Here is an 18664-nt window from a genome sequence, read left to right on the forward strand (position 1 = left end):
GTCATGGAGGGGAGACCTAACTTATTCCCATATTACCTTAGAAAAATTATAGGAGTGGGATAACAAATATACACTAAAACAGTGAGTAATAAGAAAAATGAGAAGAACCCATGATGATGGAAACAAGGAAGTATTTTTATACATTGATGTCACCAAAATACAATGTACACATACTTAGAAACTCAAAGTCTAAAAAAAGATTTGAAGGCTCACTTGACAGTATTACTTTATCTGAATACGAGTAAAATAGATTTCACTGTCCTTGAGAAACAGTGATAAGCTGCTTGGAAGAAAGCTTATTTTTAATTAAACAGGATAAACAGTACAAATGTGAATTATAATGTTTTCATGTACTTGGCAGTAACAGGAAGCAGAATATATGAGAATACACACATCACTGGAAAGCACTTTAAATGTGCAACAAATAGATATTTATATAAGGTGAAATGTTGATCCAATTTCTCCATACAGACCAGCAGGAGTGCATCACTTGCCCAAGTCATGAGTACCCAAACCCTGAGAGAAACAACTGTCTGCCCAAGGCAGTGACTTTCCTTTCGTTTGAGGATCCTCTGGGCATGGCACTGGCATGCACAGCTATGTGCGTCTCTGTCAGCACAATTGCAGTTTTGGGAGTCTTTCTCAAACACCGAGAATCAGCAATTGTTAAGGCCAATAACCGGACTCTCAGCTACATACTGCTCATCTCCATCCTTCTCTGCTTCCTCTGCTCCTTTCTCTTCATTGGCCACCCAAACACAACCTCCTGCATACTTCAACAGATAACATTTGCACTTGTCTTCACCTTGGCTATTTCCACTGTTTTGGCAAAAACTATAACTGTAATTCTGGCCTTTAGGGTCATGAAACCAGGAAGAACAATGAGAAGGTTGTTTGTCTCAGGTGTCTATAATGCTGTCATCCCTATCTGTGTCTTGATCCAACTGATTCTCTCTGGAGTATGGCTGGGAACCTCACCTCCCTATACTGACAGAGATGCACACTCTGAATATGATCATATCATTATTTTATGCAACAAGGGCTCAGTTACTGCTTTCTACTGTGTGCTGGCCTATTTAGGGACCCTGGCCTTAGGCAGCTTCACTGTGGCTTTTCTGGTGAGGAACCTTCCTGACACATTCAATGAGGCCAAGTTCCTGACATTTAGCATGCTGGTGTTTTGCAGTGTCTGGGTCACCTTCATCCCAGTCTTCCTGAGCACCAAGGGCAAAGCCATGGTGGCTGTAGAGGTCTTCTCCATCTTGGCCTCCAGTGCAGGGCTGCTGGGGTGCATCTTTTTCCCAAAGTGCTACATTATTCTCTTAAAACCTCATAAAAACTCATTGAGATGTTTGAAAAACAAAAAAATAGCATACAAAAACTGATCATTTTGATGTATTGGTTTCTCTAATAAAACTCATTAGTATACTAAGAATAAAGTATTTACCTACTTTTCAGAAACTTTTTTATCAAGTGTATATTTAAACAAAAGTAAGAGCCCCTCACTTTTTCTCATAATCACAGACATTTTATTTCAGAAGAGAAGCTGCTGCTAAAATTTTAGTATGTTATGCATGTTACTTAAGAAGTCAATTCAGAAACAATATAAATATTCCAAATGTAACTACATGACAGTAACTGAGATAAATAGTACAAGAACTAAATACTTCCTCTCTTTGTCATTTTGTGTAGTATATTAGGGCATTAGGTGGCATTTGTGATTCTCTATATAACAGGCAAAAATGTCAATCTCTTCAAAGGGGATGGACTTTTAAACAGGTTGAACCATTTCGGATATCAGTATAGAGAATTTTGTAAAAGATAAAAATAAATCTACTACATGACCCGGTTCTCTTTTCCTTTACATATGTAAAAATGACTAGATATCCCACTTAGAAATACTTGCTCAATCATGTTCATTATTATTCTATTCACAATAGGTAAGAAATGGAAACTCATAAATATCTTTAACATGATAAATCGATAAGAATAATATCACCCATAAATATATGTAAGAGAAAAATTATAATTAAGGTAACCCATATTCAGCAGACACATATCTCCCATTCTATACTTTGGGGCATCTAGCTCCAAATGTTCAGATGTGAGTATTCATCACGGAATAAGTGTAGAAACAAGAAAACATACAATGGCAGGGTATAATTGATCTGACTGGGATAATGTGGGGGAGGAACTCTAAATATGAAGATGGATAAATATATAAAAGAAGAAAGTCGGTGAAATAATAGTAAATATTTGTGAAAGAGTTTTAAACAACCATTCTCTGAATTATCGGGCATGAGAAGTCCACTTTTGAGTTATTGGTGAGGGTTGTTTAAAAGAATCCTCAAAAATTAAATGCTATTACCCATCTGACCTGAAAACTACAGCCCATTTCCAGCCTGAAAAGATGCTGTTTGTTTGGTCTGAAATACTTAGAAATAACAGCATACAGAATGAGGAACTAGGAAAACGAAGAGCTACCCTGCAGAGACTGATGCATCAACCAAAGAACATGAGAGGACTTAGACCCCCTGCTCAGATGTAGCACATAGACATCTCAGTCTCCATATGGGATCCCTAGTAAGGGGAGAAGAGATAGTCTCTGAATTCGGCTGCCTGCTTCTTGATCACTTCTCCCTGGTGAGATCACCTACTCAGCCCACAGATGAATAGGACACAGGGAGTCTTAAAGGAACCTGATAAGCTAGGGTCTGATAGGACCTTTCCTATGAGAGGACTACAGGAGAAGGATAGGGGAGGAGAAGGGATGGATAGTGGGACATAGAGTAGATGAGAGAGGGGGCTACAATTGGGATACAAAGTGAATAAATTGTAAAAATTAATGATAAACATGGGTGATAGAATAAAGCATAAATAAAACACAATTGACTGAGAAACACACAAAAAATACTCACCATCTTTAATCATAGATCTAGCTAGAAAAAAGAACTTAGGCAACCAATACCTCAAATGACAAATAATGTATGTTTAGTGTCCTTGGCACTATAGTAAAAGAGGATGTGATAGGATACACACAATATCATTGGAAATCTTTCTTCATGGACTGAACATGGAGTGACTTGTAGGAGATGAGATGTTGATTTACTTTCTCCCCACAGATCAGCAGGAAATGTAGCCCTTGCTGAATTCAAGAGTACCCAAACCTTGAGAGAAACCAGTGCCTGCCCATGACAGTGACCTTCCTGTCCTTTGAGGATTCTCTGGGTTACTCCTGGCCTGCATGGCTCTGTGTTTATCTATCAGCACAGCTGTCGTTTTGGGGATCTTTCTCAAGCCCCATGACTCACCCATTGTTAAGTCAAATAACTGGACAATAATAAAATCCCTGTATCCTATTCAACTGTGGGCTGACTAGGTGGTCCCACCAGGGAGAAGTGATCAAGAAGCAGGCAGCCGAATTCAGAGACTATCTCTTCTCCCCTTACTAGGGATCCCATATGGAGACTGAGATGTCTATGTGCTACATCTGAGCAGGGGGTCTAAGTTCTCTCATGCTCTTTGGTTGATGCATCAGTCTCTGCAAGGCCCCAGGACCCAGATTTTTTGTCTTTGTTGGTCTCCTTGTGCGACTCCTGACCCCTTTAGGTCCTTCTATCTCCCACTTCTTCAATAAGACTTTTTTGCTCTATACAAAATTTTTCTGTGTCTCTGCATCTGTTTCAATTACCTGTTGAGTGGAGTCACTTAGTGTACATCCATGAAATGCTCCTATCCTGTTCTCTCTCTTCTATGGTTTCTGGAGCCTATCCTGTTTTCTTTTCTGAATGAGAATTAAGCACCTTCCCTATGATCCTCCTTGTACTTTAGCTTTTAAAAGTCTGTAGATTTTAGTATGTCAGGTATTAAAAACAAGAAAATCATGAATTTTGCAGACAAATGGATGGAACTAAAAAAGATCACCCTGAGTGATGTATCCCAGAAGCAGAAATACATGTATGGTATAGATTCACTTATAAGTGGACATTACCCATACAATATAGATTGGACATACTAAAATCTACAGACTTTTAAAAGCTATAGTATAAGGAGAAACATAGGGAAGATGCTTAATTCGCATTCAGAAAAGAAAACATAGAACCCATAGAAGAGAAAGAACAGGATAGCAGCCTTCCAGGGATGTACACTAAGTGACTCCACTCAACAGGTGATTGAAGCAGATGGAGAGACCCAGAGCAAAATTTTGTATAGAGCACAAAAAGTCTTTATTGAAGAAGCAGGAGATAGAAGGACCTAAAGGCGTCAGGAGTCAGACAAGGAGATCAACAAAGAAAAAAAATCTGGGTTCTGGGGCCTTCAAGAGACTGATGCATCAACCAAAGAGCATGAGGGGATTTAGACCCCCTGCTCAGATGTAGCCCATAGACAGCTCAGTCTCCATATGGGATTACTAGTAAGGGGAGAAGAGACACTCTCTGAACTCGGTTGCCTGCTTCTTGATCACTTCTCCCTGGTGGGACCACCTAGTCAGCCCACAGTTGAATAGGATACAGGGGGTCTTAATGGAAACTGATAGGCTAGGGTCTGTTAGGACATTTCCTATCAAAGGACTACAGGAGAAGGATAGGAGAGGAGGAGAGAGGGATGGTGGGACCTAGAGTAGATGAGGGAGGGGCTATAATTGGGATACAAAGTGAATAAATTGTAAAAATAAATGATAAACATGAGTGACAGAATGAAGCATAAATAAGACACAATTTACTGAGAAACACACAAAAATACCATCTTTAATCATAGATCTAGCTAGAAAAAAAACTTACTCAATCAATACCTCAAATGACAAATAATGTATGTGTAGTGTCCTTCTTGGCACTATCGTAAAAGAGAATGTGATAGGATGCATACAATATTATTAGAAATCTTTCTTCATGGACTGAACATGAAGTGTTCAGTTTGTAGGAGTTGTGATGTTGATATACTTTCTCTCGACAGATCAGCAGGAGTGTATCCCCTGCTGAGTTCAAGAGTACCCACACCTGGAGAGAAACCACTGCTTGCCCATGGCAGTGACCTTCCTGTCATTTGAGGATCCTCTGTGCTTGGCCCTGGCCTGCATGGCTTTGTGCTTATCTGTCAGCACAGCTATAGTTTTGGGGCTCTTTCTCAAGCACCATGACTCACCCATAATTAAGTGCAATAACCAGAATATAATAAAATACCTTAGTGTCTTCAAATGAAATTATTTACCCCTACTTTTAGTAAGTTTATGTAAACTGTATATCTAACCATAACTAAAAGAGCCCTTCATTTAGGCAATGTTATATAGATACACTCTATTTCAGAATAGAAACCACTTCTGGAAAAAAAAATATTTTAGTAAGTTATACATGCTACTTTTTAATTTGTGGACAGATAAGTATTCAAATTTTAATTACATAATAGTAATTGTGATAAATAATACACATACTATATATTTTTTCCTTAGTATTTTATTTTTCTGGAGGAAACAGGAATTAGGTTGACAGTTGACATCTTCTGTTGGACAGGAAAAAACCTGGACTTCTGGCAAAGGGAGCTTGAAAAATTGTACATCCACAGCAGAAATCAGTGTGCAGAAATCTCAAAATGATGAAAATAAATCTACCATATGAACCACTTATAACTTTCCTTGACACATGCATAATGGACTCAACATACTCCTTCAAAAATATTTTCTCAACCAAACTCATTGCTATTCTGTTCACAACAGGTACAATATGAGAACACCTAAATATCCTTCACCTGATATAGATAAGTGAAATGGTATGTACATAAGTAGATAGAAATATAAATGACGATATTGATTTAGGTAACTCAGATTCAGAAAACAGATATCACATGTCCTATCTACTCTGAAGCATGTAGCTCTAGATCTTTAGTTGTGAGTATTCACCCTACTGTGAAAAAAAAGAAAGAGTGTGGCAATAGACTGGGGACCAGCCCCAGCAGTTGATAGTATCCAGAGAGGAGGGAAGGATAAGGCGGGGCAGAAATGAGTCATACATGGTTGTCCAAAGAAACTTAGAGTCTTGACTGACTGGCAGTTAGAGTACTTCTTTATTTATACAGAGTTCAATAATAAAAGATAGATTCACATTGTTCTAAAACATAGATAATATCCTTCTTGTCCCCAGACAGGAGTTTTAACTGTCTCTTGGTCATAAATTTAGTCATCAGTGATAAACCTTATCTTTTACTATCATTTTTCTTCATCAATCCCATAATTTGACATTTTTGAGAATCTGGAGGCATATTTGCCACAGCCTGAAAGCCCATCCTCAGGTTGAAAGCATTCTCAGATTCAATGGCAATAGACAGAAAATATTCAAGCCAGCTTGGGCATATTGCTTTGTCCCAAGAAGTATATTATCATATTTTAATGGACAGCCTGAAGAAAAACAATTTAGGCCAAAGCAGCAACAGTTATTATTCCATTACTGGCACAATTCAATGTCTATACCTCCTATCTTTGTAGAATTTATTTATGTGCTAAATCTAAGTATTCTTTTATTGTTTTGGTCATACAACACCACAGTGATACTGTGAAAGCTGATATTTCTGGAAAAAAGGAGGTCCTAATACCTCATTTTAAAAATCATTTTTATAAAACATTCTTTGTCCATCATTATAGACCCTAGTGTAAGGTGATGATGTCTCCAGCCATTCATTTACATGTTTATCTAATCATTGAGGGCATACCATATGTAACTCCTAATCGTATATGCCAAGTAATCATCTGAAGATACAGCAGTACAAGGTAATTAATCTCAAATACTATCAACTCTCTTAGCTCTAGAAACTGTGTTTGCCTTTTTAAGAGTATGTTTTTCTGATTATTTTCTTCTTGAGGAAGCACAGGGGTAGGTTTCACAAGACTATCTTGGAGCTGAAGTCTCATAAGGAGTTTTCTGCCATATTTATGTGAGTTACAACTTCCATGAGGAAGACATTCATGTAGGGCCAGATAATTGATATTCCCCTTAAAAATGAGAGTAGCAGTATGCTCAGGATTGTTCTAGGGAAGCTTAGAAGCAGTACTCCAGGGTGAAGGCATAAATGATTCATTAAAAAAATTTCCATTGCTCCAATGTCCCCAGGTTGTACATGTATTGAAAACTCTCTAAGCATGTAGCAAGTGGAGATCAAGACCAAGCCTGAAAGATAGCATGAAGGCTATTGTAACATGCAATTCAGCTATGCTGGATGTTTGTGAAATAGCTGTGCTGACTTCAAGACTTTAACTGTATATAAACTTTAGTGAGGTTTTAATCCATTTGGAGGTGACTTTTGAGTGAAAATAAGCATCTATTTCCATGTTTCTACATATAGGCATCTAGTTTGGTCAGCATCATTGGTGAAGAAATTATCTGTTTTTCTAGTGTGTATTTCTATTTTTGTTATAGTGCTAGTGTACTTACATAATCAAATATTACTCAGACATGTTAAAAATATAATAATGAAATGTGAAGGTAAATGCACCTTTGCAGGTAACTGAGAGTGAGAGAACCTAGACACCCGAAGACAAAGAGGGTATGTATTTGATTTTACATATTTATTAGTTGCAAGATGTATAATATCCAAGCAACTGAACATAATACCACAGGGGATACATACAGATTAAGAACTGGAGGTTAGGGGAGGTAGAGATTTCTCCATAGGAAAAGGAAATAAAATACTTGGTACAAATGGAAGTTGGGCTAAAAAGATAGAATTGAAGGGGATTGGAAAAGGAAGAGGGCAATGAAAAGGTAACATGAGAAAACACAGGTAAAATTAAGGGTCATTTGTTTGGTACAGTGGAAACCTAATGCAATAGAAACATTTTAAATCATGTTCATATTAAGAACCAATATAAATGAAATCACCACACAAGAAAGTCCCAACTGGAAATCTCTTGTCACTAAATTAAGCATCCAGTACTGGTAATGGTTTATATTTAACTGAGGTACTGGCCAAAGTAGTGTGATTATAATGGCAAAACAATACAGGCTTTTGCCAAAACTATAGGCTGCTCTCCACAAATTGTCTGCAATGCTCTGTTGCTGGAGACAACACTTATATTTACATGGAACATAGATAAATAGAGCTTGTGCCTACATAGAACCATCACACTTACATTCTAGCAATTTTGATATGGGAAGTATTCTGCAACTACAAGAGGAGAAACACTAACCCACCTACCAAACTTTTGAACTATGACAATGTCCTACCTGTAAGACATATTAGTGCAAGAGTTGTAGGAGTGAATAACCAAACTATAGTTTGATTTAAGTCCCACTTCATATGATGCAATCCACACCTGACACTGGATTATTGATCAAGAAAAATAAATTACATATCCCAGGGTTCATGGGAAAAAAGGAAATATTACGTTCTACTAAAAGTAATAAAATGACCCTTGCCACCATTCTACTATATTCATAGACCAATATCTTTTTCAGCCATAATCAAAGAATCTTAATCCTGCAGCTGATGGAAACAAATTCAGAGACCCATAGAGAAAATAGACAGTGAGAGACCTTAGGATACTCAAGTATAAATGGGCGATCTCCATCCAAGCCTCCAGGCTCTTCAGTAATTCAGCCAGAAGAGTATATGAGCTAGAAAGAAAAGGATAGAGGATACCAAAGAACAAAGCACTATCAATTAAGAGGACTGAGGCATATATAAACTGTGAGAGACTGAGGCAGCATGCACAAGTTTTTAATGTTCTACACCAGATGTGGTCATAAAGCTGAAATGAGAAGTGCACATCAATCTGTGTCCATAGCCCTGTATGTGATTGATAAGCACTTGCAAATGAAAATATAGTTTTCTCTAAGGGATACTGATTTTATCCAAGGCACTACTCTTAATTGTATGCTTAAGAATGCATTTCTAAAGGTAGATGGCCAAAACTTCACTCACTGGCACATTTGGATTTTCATGTCCTATAATTCTGGCAGGTATTTTAAAAATTTTATCAAAGTTCTCATTTTAACTTTCTTGATTTTTTTCTATTTTTTTTCTTTTTTATTTTATTTTATTTTATTTTATTTTATTTTTTATCAGTTACATTTTATTAACTCTGTATCCCAGCCGTGTCCCGATCCTTCATTCCCTCCCAGCCCCTCCCTCCCTCCCTCATCTCCACCGTGTCCCTTTCCAAGTCCACTGATAGGGGGGACCTCCTCCCCATTCACCTGATCCTGTTTTATCAGGTATCTTCAGGACTGGCTGCAAAGCCCTCCTCTGTGGCCTAACAGGACTGCTCCTCCCTTCGCGGGTGGGGAGACCAAAGAGCCAGTCATTGAGTTCCTGTTAGAAATAGTCCCTGTTCCCCTCACTTTGGGAAACCAATTGGTTACTGAGCTACCACAGGCTACATCTGAGTGGAGGTTCTAGGTTATATCCATACATGGTCCTTGGTTGAATGTCAGTCTCAGAAAAGACCCTGTGCCCAGATATATTTGGTCCTTGTGGAGCTCCTATCCTTTCCCCATCAGACTAACTCCCCTTCTTTCTTATGATTCCCTGTACTCTGCCAAAGGTTTGGTCATGAGTCTTTGCTTTGAAAACACTGCTAGTTAGAGTCTTTCAGATGCGCTCAGTAGACTCCTGTCATATGTTCAATGCACATCCCATCTGTATTTCTAAATGAGGATTGATCATCTTACCCCATGTCCGCTCAAAAGGATACCGTCATCAAAACAAAACGACTGCCTACAGATTGGGAAAGAATCTTCACTAACCCTTTATCTGACAGAGGACTAATATCCAGTATATACAAAGAACTAAAGAAGCTGAAATGCAGCAATCCAAGTAATCCAATTAAAAAATGGGGAACAGAGCTAAACAGAGAATTCTCGACAGAGGAATATCGAATGGCAGAAAAACACTTAAAGAAATGCTCATCCTCATTAGCCATCAGGGAAATGCAAATCAAAACGACCCTGAGATATCACCTTACACCCATCAGAATGGCCAAGATGAAAAACTCAAGTGACAGAACATGCTGGAGAGGTTGTGGAGAAAGGGGAACCCTCCTCCACTGCTGGTGGGAATGTAAACTGGTACAACCACTCTGGAAAACTATCTGGCGCTTCCTAAGACAAATAGGAATAGTGCTTCCTCCAGACCCAGCTATACCACTGCTAGGTATATACCCAAAGTTTGTTCAAGTACACAAAAAGGACACTTGCTCAACCATGTTTATAGCAGCTCTATTTGTAATAGCCAGAACCTGGAAACAACCCAGATGTCCATCAACGGTGGAATGGGTACAGAAATTGTGGTATTTTTATACAATTGAATACTACTCAGCAATCAAAAAGGAGGAAATCATGAAATTTGCAGGCAAATGGTGGGATCTAGAAAAGATCATTCTGAGTGAAATATCCCAGAAGGAGAAAGACAAACATGGGATATACTCACTAATATAGACCTATAAGATATGATAACATTATTTTTTTCTATTTTTAAAGCTACATGTCATTTGTGTGTGTACCATTGTTTCAAGTTTAGTATTTATGAGGTCCCTGCATGTGTAAACAAGTCTACATCTTGTCCCCCATTGGCCTCTTTTTCTTTTGTTTGTTTTTCCTACTAAGATGTGATTGTTTTTGTCTTTTTCCTATTTTATATTTTTATTATAAATTATAGCCCTCCTTGTTTTATGAGGGTGAATTTAGACCAGATAGAAGAGGAGGTGGGAAAGAGTTTTCAGGATTAGAGGAAGGGAAAACTTTAATCAGAATGAATATATGAGTAAAATGTCTATTTCATAAAGAAAAAGGAAGGAGGATAAGAGGAAAAAAAGAAAAAGAAGAAGGAGGAAGAGGAAAAAAGGGAAGCAGGAAGAGAACAATGAGGAGATGAAGATGAAGAAGAAGAAAAACAGCAACAACTGGATAGTTTTGTCAAAAGAAATGTTAAATAGCCAGGCACAAAAGATCCAGACTATCTACAAAGTGCCAAAAAGTAATTTATGAATAATGGAAATAGAGGAAGAAGACAAAACTCACATCAAAACCAGAAAATATTTTCAGTAAAGTAATAGAATATATCCTTAACCAAATGAAGAAGGGTCAGCCTATAAAAGTACAAAAGTTATACAGAACAACAATTAAAGTGTACCCGAGAAGAAATTGTGCTGAGCACATAAAAATCAAAATACTAAATCTAAAGAAAAGTATATTAGACAAAGAAGGTATATTAAAAGTTGCAAGCTGAAAAGACTAAGTAGCATATAAGTTCAGGCTCATTAGAATAACTCCTGATCTCCCATGAGAGATTGTAAACCTAGAATGGCTGATACAGATTGTTTATAATCTTTAAAAGACCCTTATTACTATATCTGGTAAACTTTCAATAATAAAGGATGAATAAAGATATATTGCATAATTAAACCAAATATGAGCAATATCTATGTAAAACTTCTTTACTATATAAGCCAATAGAAGGAACACTCCTATGTAAAAATATTAACCACACCCAAGAAAACACAAAGAATGAATAATCCCAAGCTTCAAATTAAAAGAGGCCAAAACCCCAAACCATAACTACAAAATAATGGGAAATGGTAAACATTGTTCATTGAAAACTCTCAATTTGAAAGTTCAATTCTCCAATAGAATGACAGGAACTAACAGAATGGACTAGACAACAATATCATTCTTCTGCTGCGATGGTGAACACTCTTTACCATCCAGGTTGGACACCATCTCTTGGTAAAAGGATGGAAGGAGACAGTAGAAGAAAGTGGACCAAGAAAGAACTTTGGGGGAACCTTATGTTGTACAATTCACAGAAATACTTAAAATCCTTAAGTCAATTTAAAAGAGAGTATATACTGTACACACTGAATGAGGAATTCCACCATTATCCATATAAAAACAACAGATGACTTGGGCTGGTCCAGCACACATCTACACTCATGTTTACTGAAGCACAACTTATTGTCTGCTCAGTTAGATCTGACTTGATTGTCCTGAAACACATGAGTGCAAAATATCATATTATTCAATTTTTTAATTCATGGAAAACAAATACTTTTGTTTTGAGATTTTAATATAATCACATTATTACTCACATCCCTGTCCTCCCTACAAAATCTCCCATACAGCCTTCTTTTTGAAACACAATTTCAAGTCTTGTGTTGTCAATAACTGCTATTACATGTCTTGTTCATCAGGCAAGTGTGTGTGTGTGTGTGTGTGTGTTTGTGTGTGTGTGTGTGTGTATGTGAGAGTAACATGTAACATTTCAAGAAAGGCAGTCAACTTACTTTGAAATTGTGAATTAACTCAAAACGTATAAGCAAAACTTGTAACCTGAGCTAGACACAGGAATCAAACTCTGTCTGACTTCACTCCTAATTGGGTTATAAGCAGTCAGTACCCTGCAATAAGAAATGGATGGTCAGTTTTAGAGCCCGAACATCAGGGTGTTGTGGCATGACATGTCAAAGAACACATTTCAGTGACAAAAAAGGAATAATATAAAGAAATACTTAAGGGTGTGTGCAGAACAGCTATTAATAGTAGGATATATTGTTTACTTGAGAAATATTCTGTGTTTATATTTTTAAATCTCAATAACCAAAATTTTGTAATTAATGTGTAAGAGATATTAATTTATTTATATATTATTTATTCTTCCATCATTTTTCCTTCCATTTTCACCCTCCAGAGTTTTGCGCAATCATTCTTTACTCTTTTGAAAATTCAAGCCACTTTTTCATAAACTATTTTTACACACTTAACATGTCAAAATTTGATTTGTAAAATATTTTTCTATATTATAATACTAGAAATATACAACAAATCACTGAATTTAGTCAAGGATATTTATTATAAATACTGTTACAGGAAAAAGGAAAATGTATAGAGATGAAATAGTATTCTTTCTAGTTGTTGTTAAGAGACAGTTGCCTGAGACCAGCCATGTCAGGAAAAAAAACCTCATTTTTTTTCTTTTTTATTAACTATTACAGTTTATTCATTTTGTATTCTGGCTGTAGGCCCCTTGCTCATCTTCTCCCAGTTACAACCTACTTCCCACTTCTCTCCCTATGCCCGTCTCCTAGTCCACTGATAGGCAAAGTCCTCCTCCCCTATCTTATCCTAGCCTACCTTGTCAGGTCTCACCAGAAATGGCTGCAACTTCTTCCTGTGTGGCCTGGCAAGGCTGCACCTCCCAGGAGTAGGTGATCAAATAGCCAGCCACTCTGTTCATGTCAGAGACAGCCCCTGTTACCTTTAATAGGGAACTCACATGGAGACTGAGTTAGATACTTACGAGCTACATCTGAGCAGTGTTTCTAGGTGTTCATGTATGGTCCTTTGTTGGAAGACGACCCCCTGGGCCCACATTTTTTGACTTAATCGGCCTCCTTATAGAGTGCTTCTCCCATCCAGGTCTTTCTATCTCCTTAATCTTCCATTTGAGTCCATGCTCTCTGCCCAAAGTTTGGCTATTAGTCTAACTATCTGCTTCAATACACTGCTATGTATATTCTTTCAGAGGCCCTCTCTGTTCCCTATCTTCTCCCATTATCGATGTTTATCCTATTTACCCTTCTGAATGAGAATTAAGCAGCTTCCATAGGGTCCTCCCTGTTGTTTAGCTCAATTAGGACTATAGATTTTAGTATTTTTAATTTTATCTTATACAACTAATATCCACTTATAAGTGAATATTTACCATGAGTATCTCTCTGCTTCTGGATACCTCACTCAGGATGATATTTTGTAGTTGCATCCATTTGCCTGCCAATTTCCTTGTTTTTAATTGCTGAGTGGTATTGCATGGTGTAAATGTACCACAATTTCTGTATCCATTCGTCAGTTGTGGGAAATCTAGGTTGTTTCCAGACTCTAACTATTATTTAAAAAAAAACTGTTATGAGCATAGATGAGCACATGTCCTTGTTGTATGGTTGATAACCTACTGAATATATGCCCAGGGGTGGTATAACTGAATATTGAAGTGGCACTATTCTTAAATTTCTGAGAAAGCACCAATTGATTTCCAAAGTGGTTGTACAAGTTGACATTCCCACCTACAATGGAGGAGTGTTTTCTTTTCTCCACATCCAGTCCAGCTTGTGTTGCAGATGATGTGATAGTACATATAAATAACCCTAAAAAGTCAACCAGGGAACTCCTACGGCTGATAAACATCTTCAACAAAGTGGCTGGATAAAAATTAAGTAAAACATACAAACAAACAAACAAACAAAAAACTGAAGCCTTCTTGTATACAAAAGAAAAACAGGCTCATAAGGAAATTAGGGAAACAACACCCCTTCACAATTGCCCCAAATAACATAATGTACCTTGGTGTGACTCTAATCAAGCAAATGAAAGACTTATATGGAAAAAAAATTCAAGGACGATATCAGAAGATGGAAAGATCTCCCATGCTCCAGGATTGGTAGGATTAACACAGTAAAAATGGACACTCTACTAAATCTACAGACTCGATGCAATTCCAATAAAAATACCAACACAACTCTTTACTGACATTGAAAGAACAATTCCCAGTTTCATATTTAAAAACAAACAAAAAAACCCAGAATTGATAAAAACATGTCTGTACAATAAAATATTTTCTGGAGGTATCTTCATCCCAGATCTCAAGTAATACTATAGAGCAACAGTAATAAAAAAAATCCTCCCTGACCTTGTTAAACAATCTATTTTTCCAAATTCTTTCTAAGTGTAATGGCCATTGCTAACAATCTACATCTATGGCTCCTTTCAAGGGCAGTGGTTAATTCATTAATCTGCTCCAATAAACAGGTGGAAAGAGATCAAACATTGTTAATTTTAAATGGCAGAGATATCGCCCAGTGATGGGCTAGAAGCCTCCTTAGAGATTTCATACAACTCATGTTATGAGGGATATGGGCATCATAAGGGCAACAAACAGAGATATGCTACATAAGAGCACAAAGTCCGCAGGACAAGCAGTTCTAGGAATTATGCTTCTCCAAGACAAACTCCTCATGACTATGCTAACAGGGGAGCCACATTCCATGAGTTCTACAGCTCTTTTGCTGTTGCTCCTGAATGGCTCTTGACAGGACCGGGTAGCCAAAATAGTTTGCCTATATATGGGTGAAGGAGAAGTGTGGTTTGCTCAGGCCCTGGGAAGGAGAATTCAGGGTATTGCATGGGCTATACTATCCTGGAGGACCAGACAACATGGAAGAACTGAAGGATTGCTGGGAGAAAATGTCAGGTAGGTTTGATTTGATATGTTAACTAGGAACCTCTGCCATTAGTTCCAGGTTTGAATCCTACTGCTATGGTAACATAAAATTCAGTGAGAGAAGCATGGTCTCCATTGGATAATGATTATCAAGTGAGCCCACAGGGAAGAAAGGTGACAAAGACAAAGATTATGTTTTTCTTTTCTTTCTATATATCTTCTTTCTTCTCTTTGAGGGAGGGAAGTTACCCAAACTAGACTCAAAATTTTGCTATTTTGCTCTTTTGTTTTTCTTACTATTTTTCATTTTATTAATTGTTTTTATTTTTCACAATTTATTCATTATGTATGATGGTTGAAGGTCACTCCCTCAACTCCTACTGGTCCTACCCTCCCTTCATCTTCCCCCATCCCCTTTCCCTAGCCTACTCAAAAGGGGAGTTCCTCTCCTCTGCCATCCACCCATATCTTATTGGAACAGTGCTCAGCTACTAAAAACAGAGAAATAAAATTTTTGCTCTTATTTCTTTTCCATCGGCCACTGTACTCACCTCAGAAGATTTCATACCATGAAGCTTGCCTGCAACCTTACCATGAACTAAACACTAAATATAACTCATTTTAAAGAGTCCCACCCCAAGACACTGATTGACCATTTCACATCCAGAAACATGTGAAATTTGAAAGGTTATGATGTCTGAAACATTTTATCACAGGCATTTCAGAGAATGTGATTCTATTGCTGCCTGGAGGGCTGTTTCCCACGAGCCCAGGAAGGCATAAGGGGCAGAAGATGATTAGCATAAAGCTTGGAAAGCCCGCAAGCATAACTGTGGTCAGCCACTCTGGGAACCACCTTAGAAAGTAGGTTCAACTTTAATTCCAGAAAACAGAAAACAGAGGCTTATATCCCTTGGGGAGTGCCTGGGATGCTCCAAGCATAGGTGTAGATAATTGTTTAATGCTAAGATATTCAAGGATGCTTGATTTGCATTAAACAGCACATTCCTATTATATGAATAAGAACAAGGACACAGATCCAAATTATCCTATATTTGAAGGGAGGGGAGAGTTACCAGTGATCTGTGTCAAAGGCCATCTATCAAATTTGATTGGTGGTGTCTATGTCTAAAGACACTCTGTAGATGAAGTCAGGCAGAGAAAACTCACCCTTGACATGGTTACACATCTACTCCAGAAGTAGGTTCATACATGGAAAAGAAAGCCTCCTCCCTCATATCTCAAAATTCAGTGTGGGTTGTGATGTTTTTCAATAGTACCCCTGGAACAATAGGTATGTGTACACAAAGAAACTTCTCCAGACTACCACTGTTGTGTTACTCTCAGAGAACTTCCTGGCTGGTGTTAGTTCACCATTCCCTACATATTCATCCACTGGACTAAAAGTTTCTTGTGTAAAGTGAGGCAACTGAAAATAGTAAATGTTGAGAATCAGGATTATCAATAAGTCTACCGTAAACACCTTATTATATAATACTGTTGCATGTAATTGATATTCACCATTCATTGTATTCTTTTTAAAAATAAGTTTATTTACTTTAAATTCCAATAGTAATCCCCTTCCCTTCTCTGCCCATGACTACCCTCCATTCCTATTGCCCCTATCCCCTTTCCCCTTCAGAAAAGGGAGGTCATTTCCATTGAGCTAGTTTTACAGTTCTGTTGCATCTCAGTGGACCAAAGTACACAACGGCCTTTCCACCTTGCTTATACTAAAAGAATTCCTCTCCAATAAGAATACTTTTATGTTGATGATGACTCTGGATTTGTGCAAGTCCTCACCATTTTAACACATTCATAAGTTTTTCCTCTATTATGAATCCTTTCATGATGATGAACATTATACAAATGTGGAATGGTTTCACCATGTTAAAAACACTCACAGGCTTTCTCTCCATTAGGATTTCTTTCATGAGTGTGGAGATTATTCTGAAGTCCAAAAGATTTTTCACATTGGTTACAGTCAGACATCTTTCCAGTATGTGTTATTTTATGTATTAGATGTTATGTGCAAAGGCTTTGCCACATAGTTATATTCCTATGGTTTCCCTCCAGAATGTATTGTTGTCTTAGGAGATGATTGTTACATGCAAAGGATTTATCACGCTAATTACCCTCACAAGGCTTCTCTCCACTGTGTGTCTTCTCCTGTTTTCGGAGACTACTCTGCTGTGCAAAGGCTTTATCCCATTGGGTATATTCATAAGGTTTCTTTCCAGTATGTGTTCTTTTATGTCTTATGAGATTACTGTTTTGTGCAAAGGCTTTACCACACTCGTTACATTCATAAGGTTTCTCTCCAGTGTGTGTTCTTTTATGGCTTAACAGAGTACTGTTTTGTGCAAAGGCTTTGCCACACTCATTACATTCATAAGGTTTCTCTCCAGTGTGTGTTCTTTTATGGCTTATGAGATGACTGTTTTGTGCAAAGGCTTTACCACACTCATTACATTCATAAGGTTTCTCTCCAGTGTGTGTTCTTTTATGGCTTAAGAGAGTACTGTTTTCTGCAAAGGCTTTACCACACTCATTACATTCATAAGGTTTCTCTCCAGTATGTGTTCTTTTATGGCTTAAGAGAGTACTGTTTTGTGCAAAGGCTTTACCACACTGGTTACATTCATAAGATTTTTCTCCAGTATGTGTTCTTTTATGCCGTATGAGCTGACTGCTTTTTGCAAAGGCTTTACCACATTGATTACATTTGTAAGGCTTCTCTCCAGTGTGTGTTCTTTTATGCCATAGGAGAACAGTGATACAGGGGAAGGCTTTACCACATAGAGTGCATTTAAAGGGTTTCTCTCCAGTATGACTGCTTTCATGCCTGCAAAGAAAATTGGCACATGTGAAAGATTTACCACAGTCATTTCATTACACTAATAAATATATTTATCTATATGAATTAATTTCATAATTTGGTCCAATTGTAAAGAAGAATCAAATTTTAAAGTTTTATCACTTTATTCACATTCACAGTATTCCCCTTCATTATGGGTATTTTTTAAGATCCCTGTGATGGTAAGAGCATTTGTTATGTGGATCACTTTTGTAGCATCATTTTTCTATTTCTATAAGAGGTTTTCTCCTATATATGAAGAGTATTATAAGAACTCAGAGTTTTACCACAGCAATCCCATTCACAAATTTTTGTACTGTATGAATGATACTTCATTTACAAAGTGAGCCTAGACAAGCAGAATTTCCAAATTCTTAGTATTCATGGGTATTTTCAGCAATATGAGTTTGCTGATGAATTCTCAGTGAAGTTGCAAACCAATTAACAGTAACCATTTATCACATTCAGAAAATTTACTCACAGTGGGGACTACTACCAAATCAATTGTTCTTGCAGAAAGACAGGGACACTGCTTCTTTCAATAACCCTATGCTCATGTGTCTTAGAAACATTTTGACATATGATATACCAGTTTAATTTACAAAAATAATA

At 37.3% G+C, this 18664-nt stretch overlaps 1 protein-coding gene across 1 annotated transcript in view; it reads right to left on the reverse strand.

Annotated features, from left to right (window-relative positions):
- Positions 1 to 17760, reverse strand: part of LOC132650964 (zinc finger protein ZFP2-like) — a gene marked incomplete at its 5' end in the record, with an annotated part of 191281 nt that extends 173521 nt beyond the window's left edge. The window contains one exon of the mRNA XM_060376281.1: positions 17425 to 17760. Within this exon, the coding sequence (XP_060232264.1) occupies positions 17425 to 17760 (336 nt within the window). The remainder of the gene's footprint in view (positions 1 to 17424) is intronic.
- Between the last annotated feature and the right edge of the window lie 904 nt (positions 17761 to 18664).

This window comes from Meriones unguiculatus (assembly GCF_030254825.1).
Source record: "Meriones unguiculatus strain TT.TT164.6M chromosome 13 unlocalized genomic scaffold, Bangor_MerUng_6.1 Chr13_unordered_Scaffold_37, whole genome shotgun sequence".
Taxonomy (NCBI): Eukaryota; Metazoa; Chordata; class Mammalia; order Rodentia; family Muridae; genus Meriones; species Meriones unguiculatus.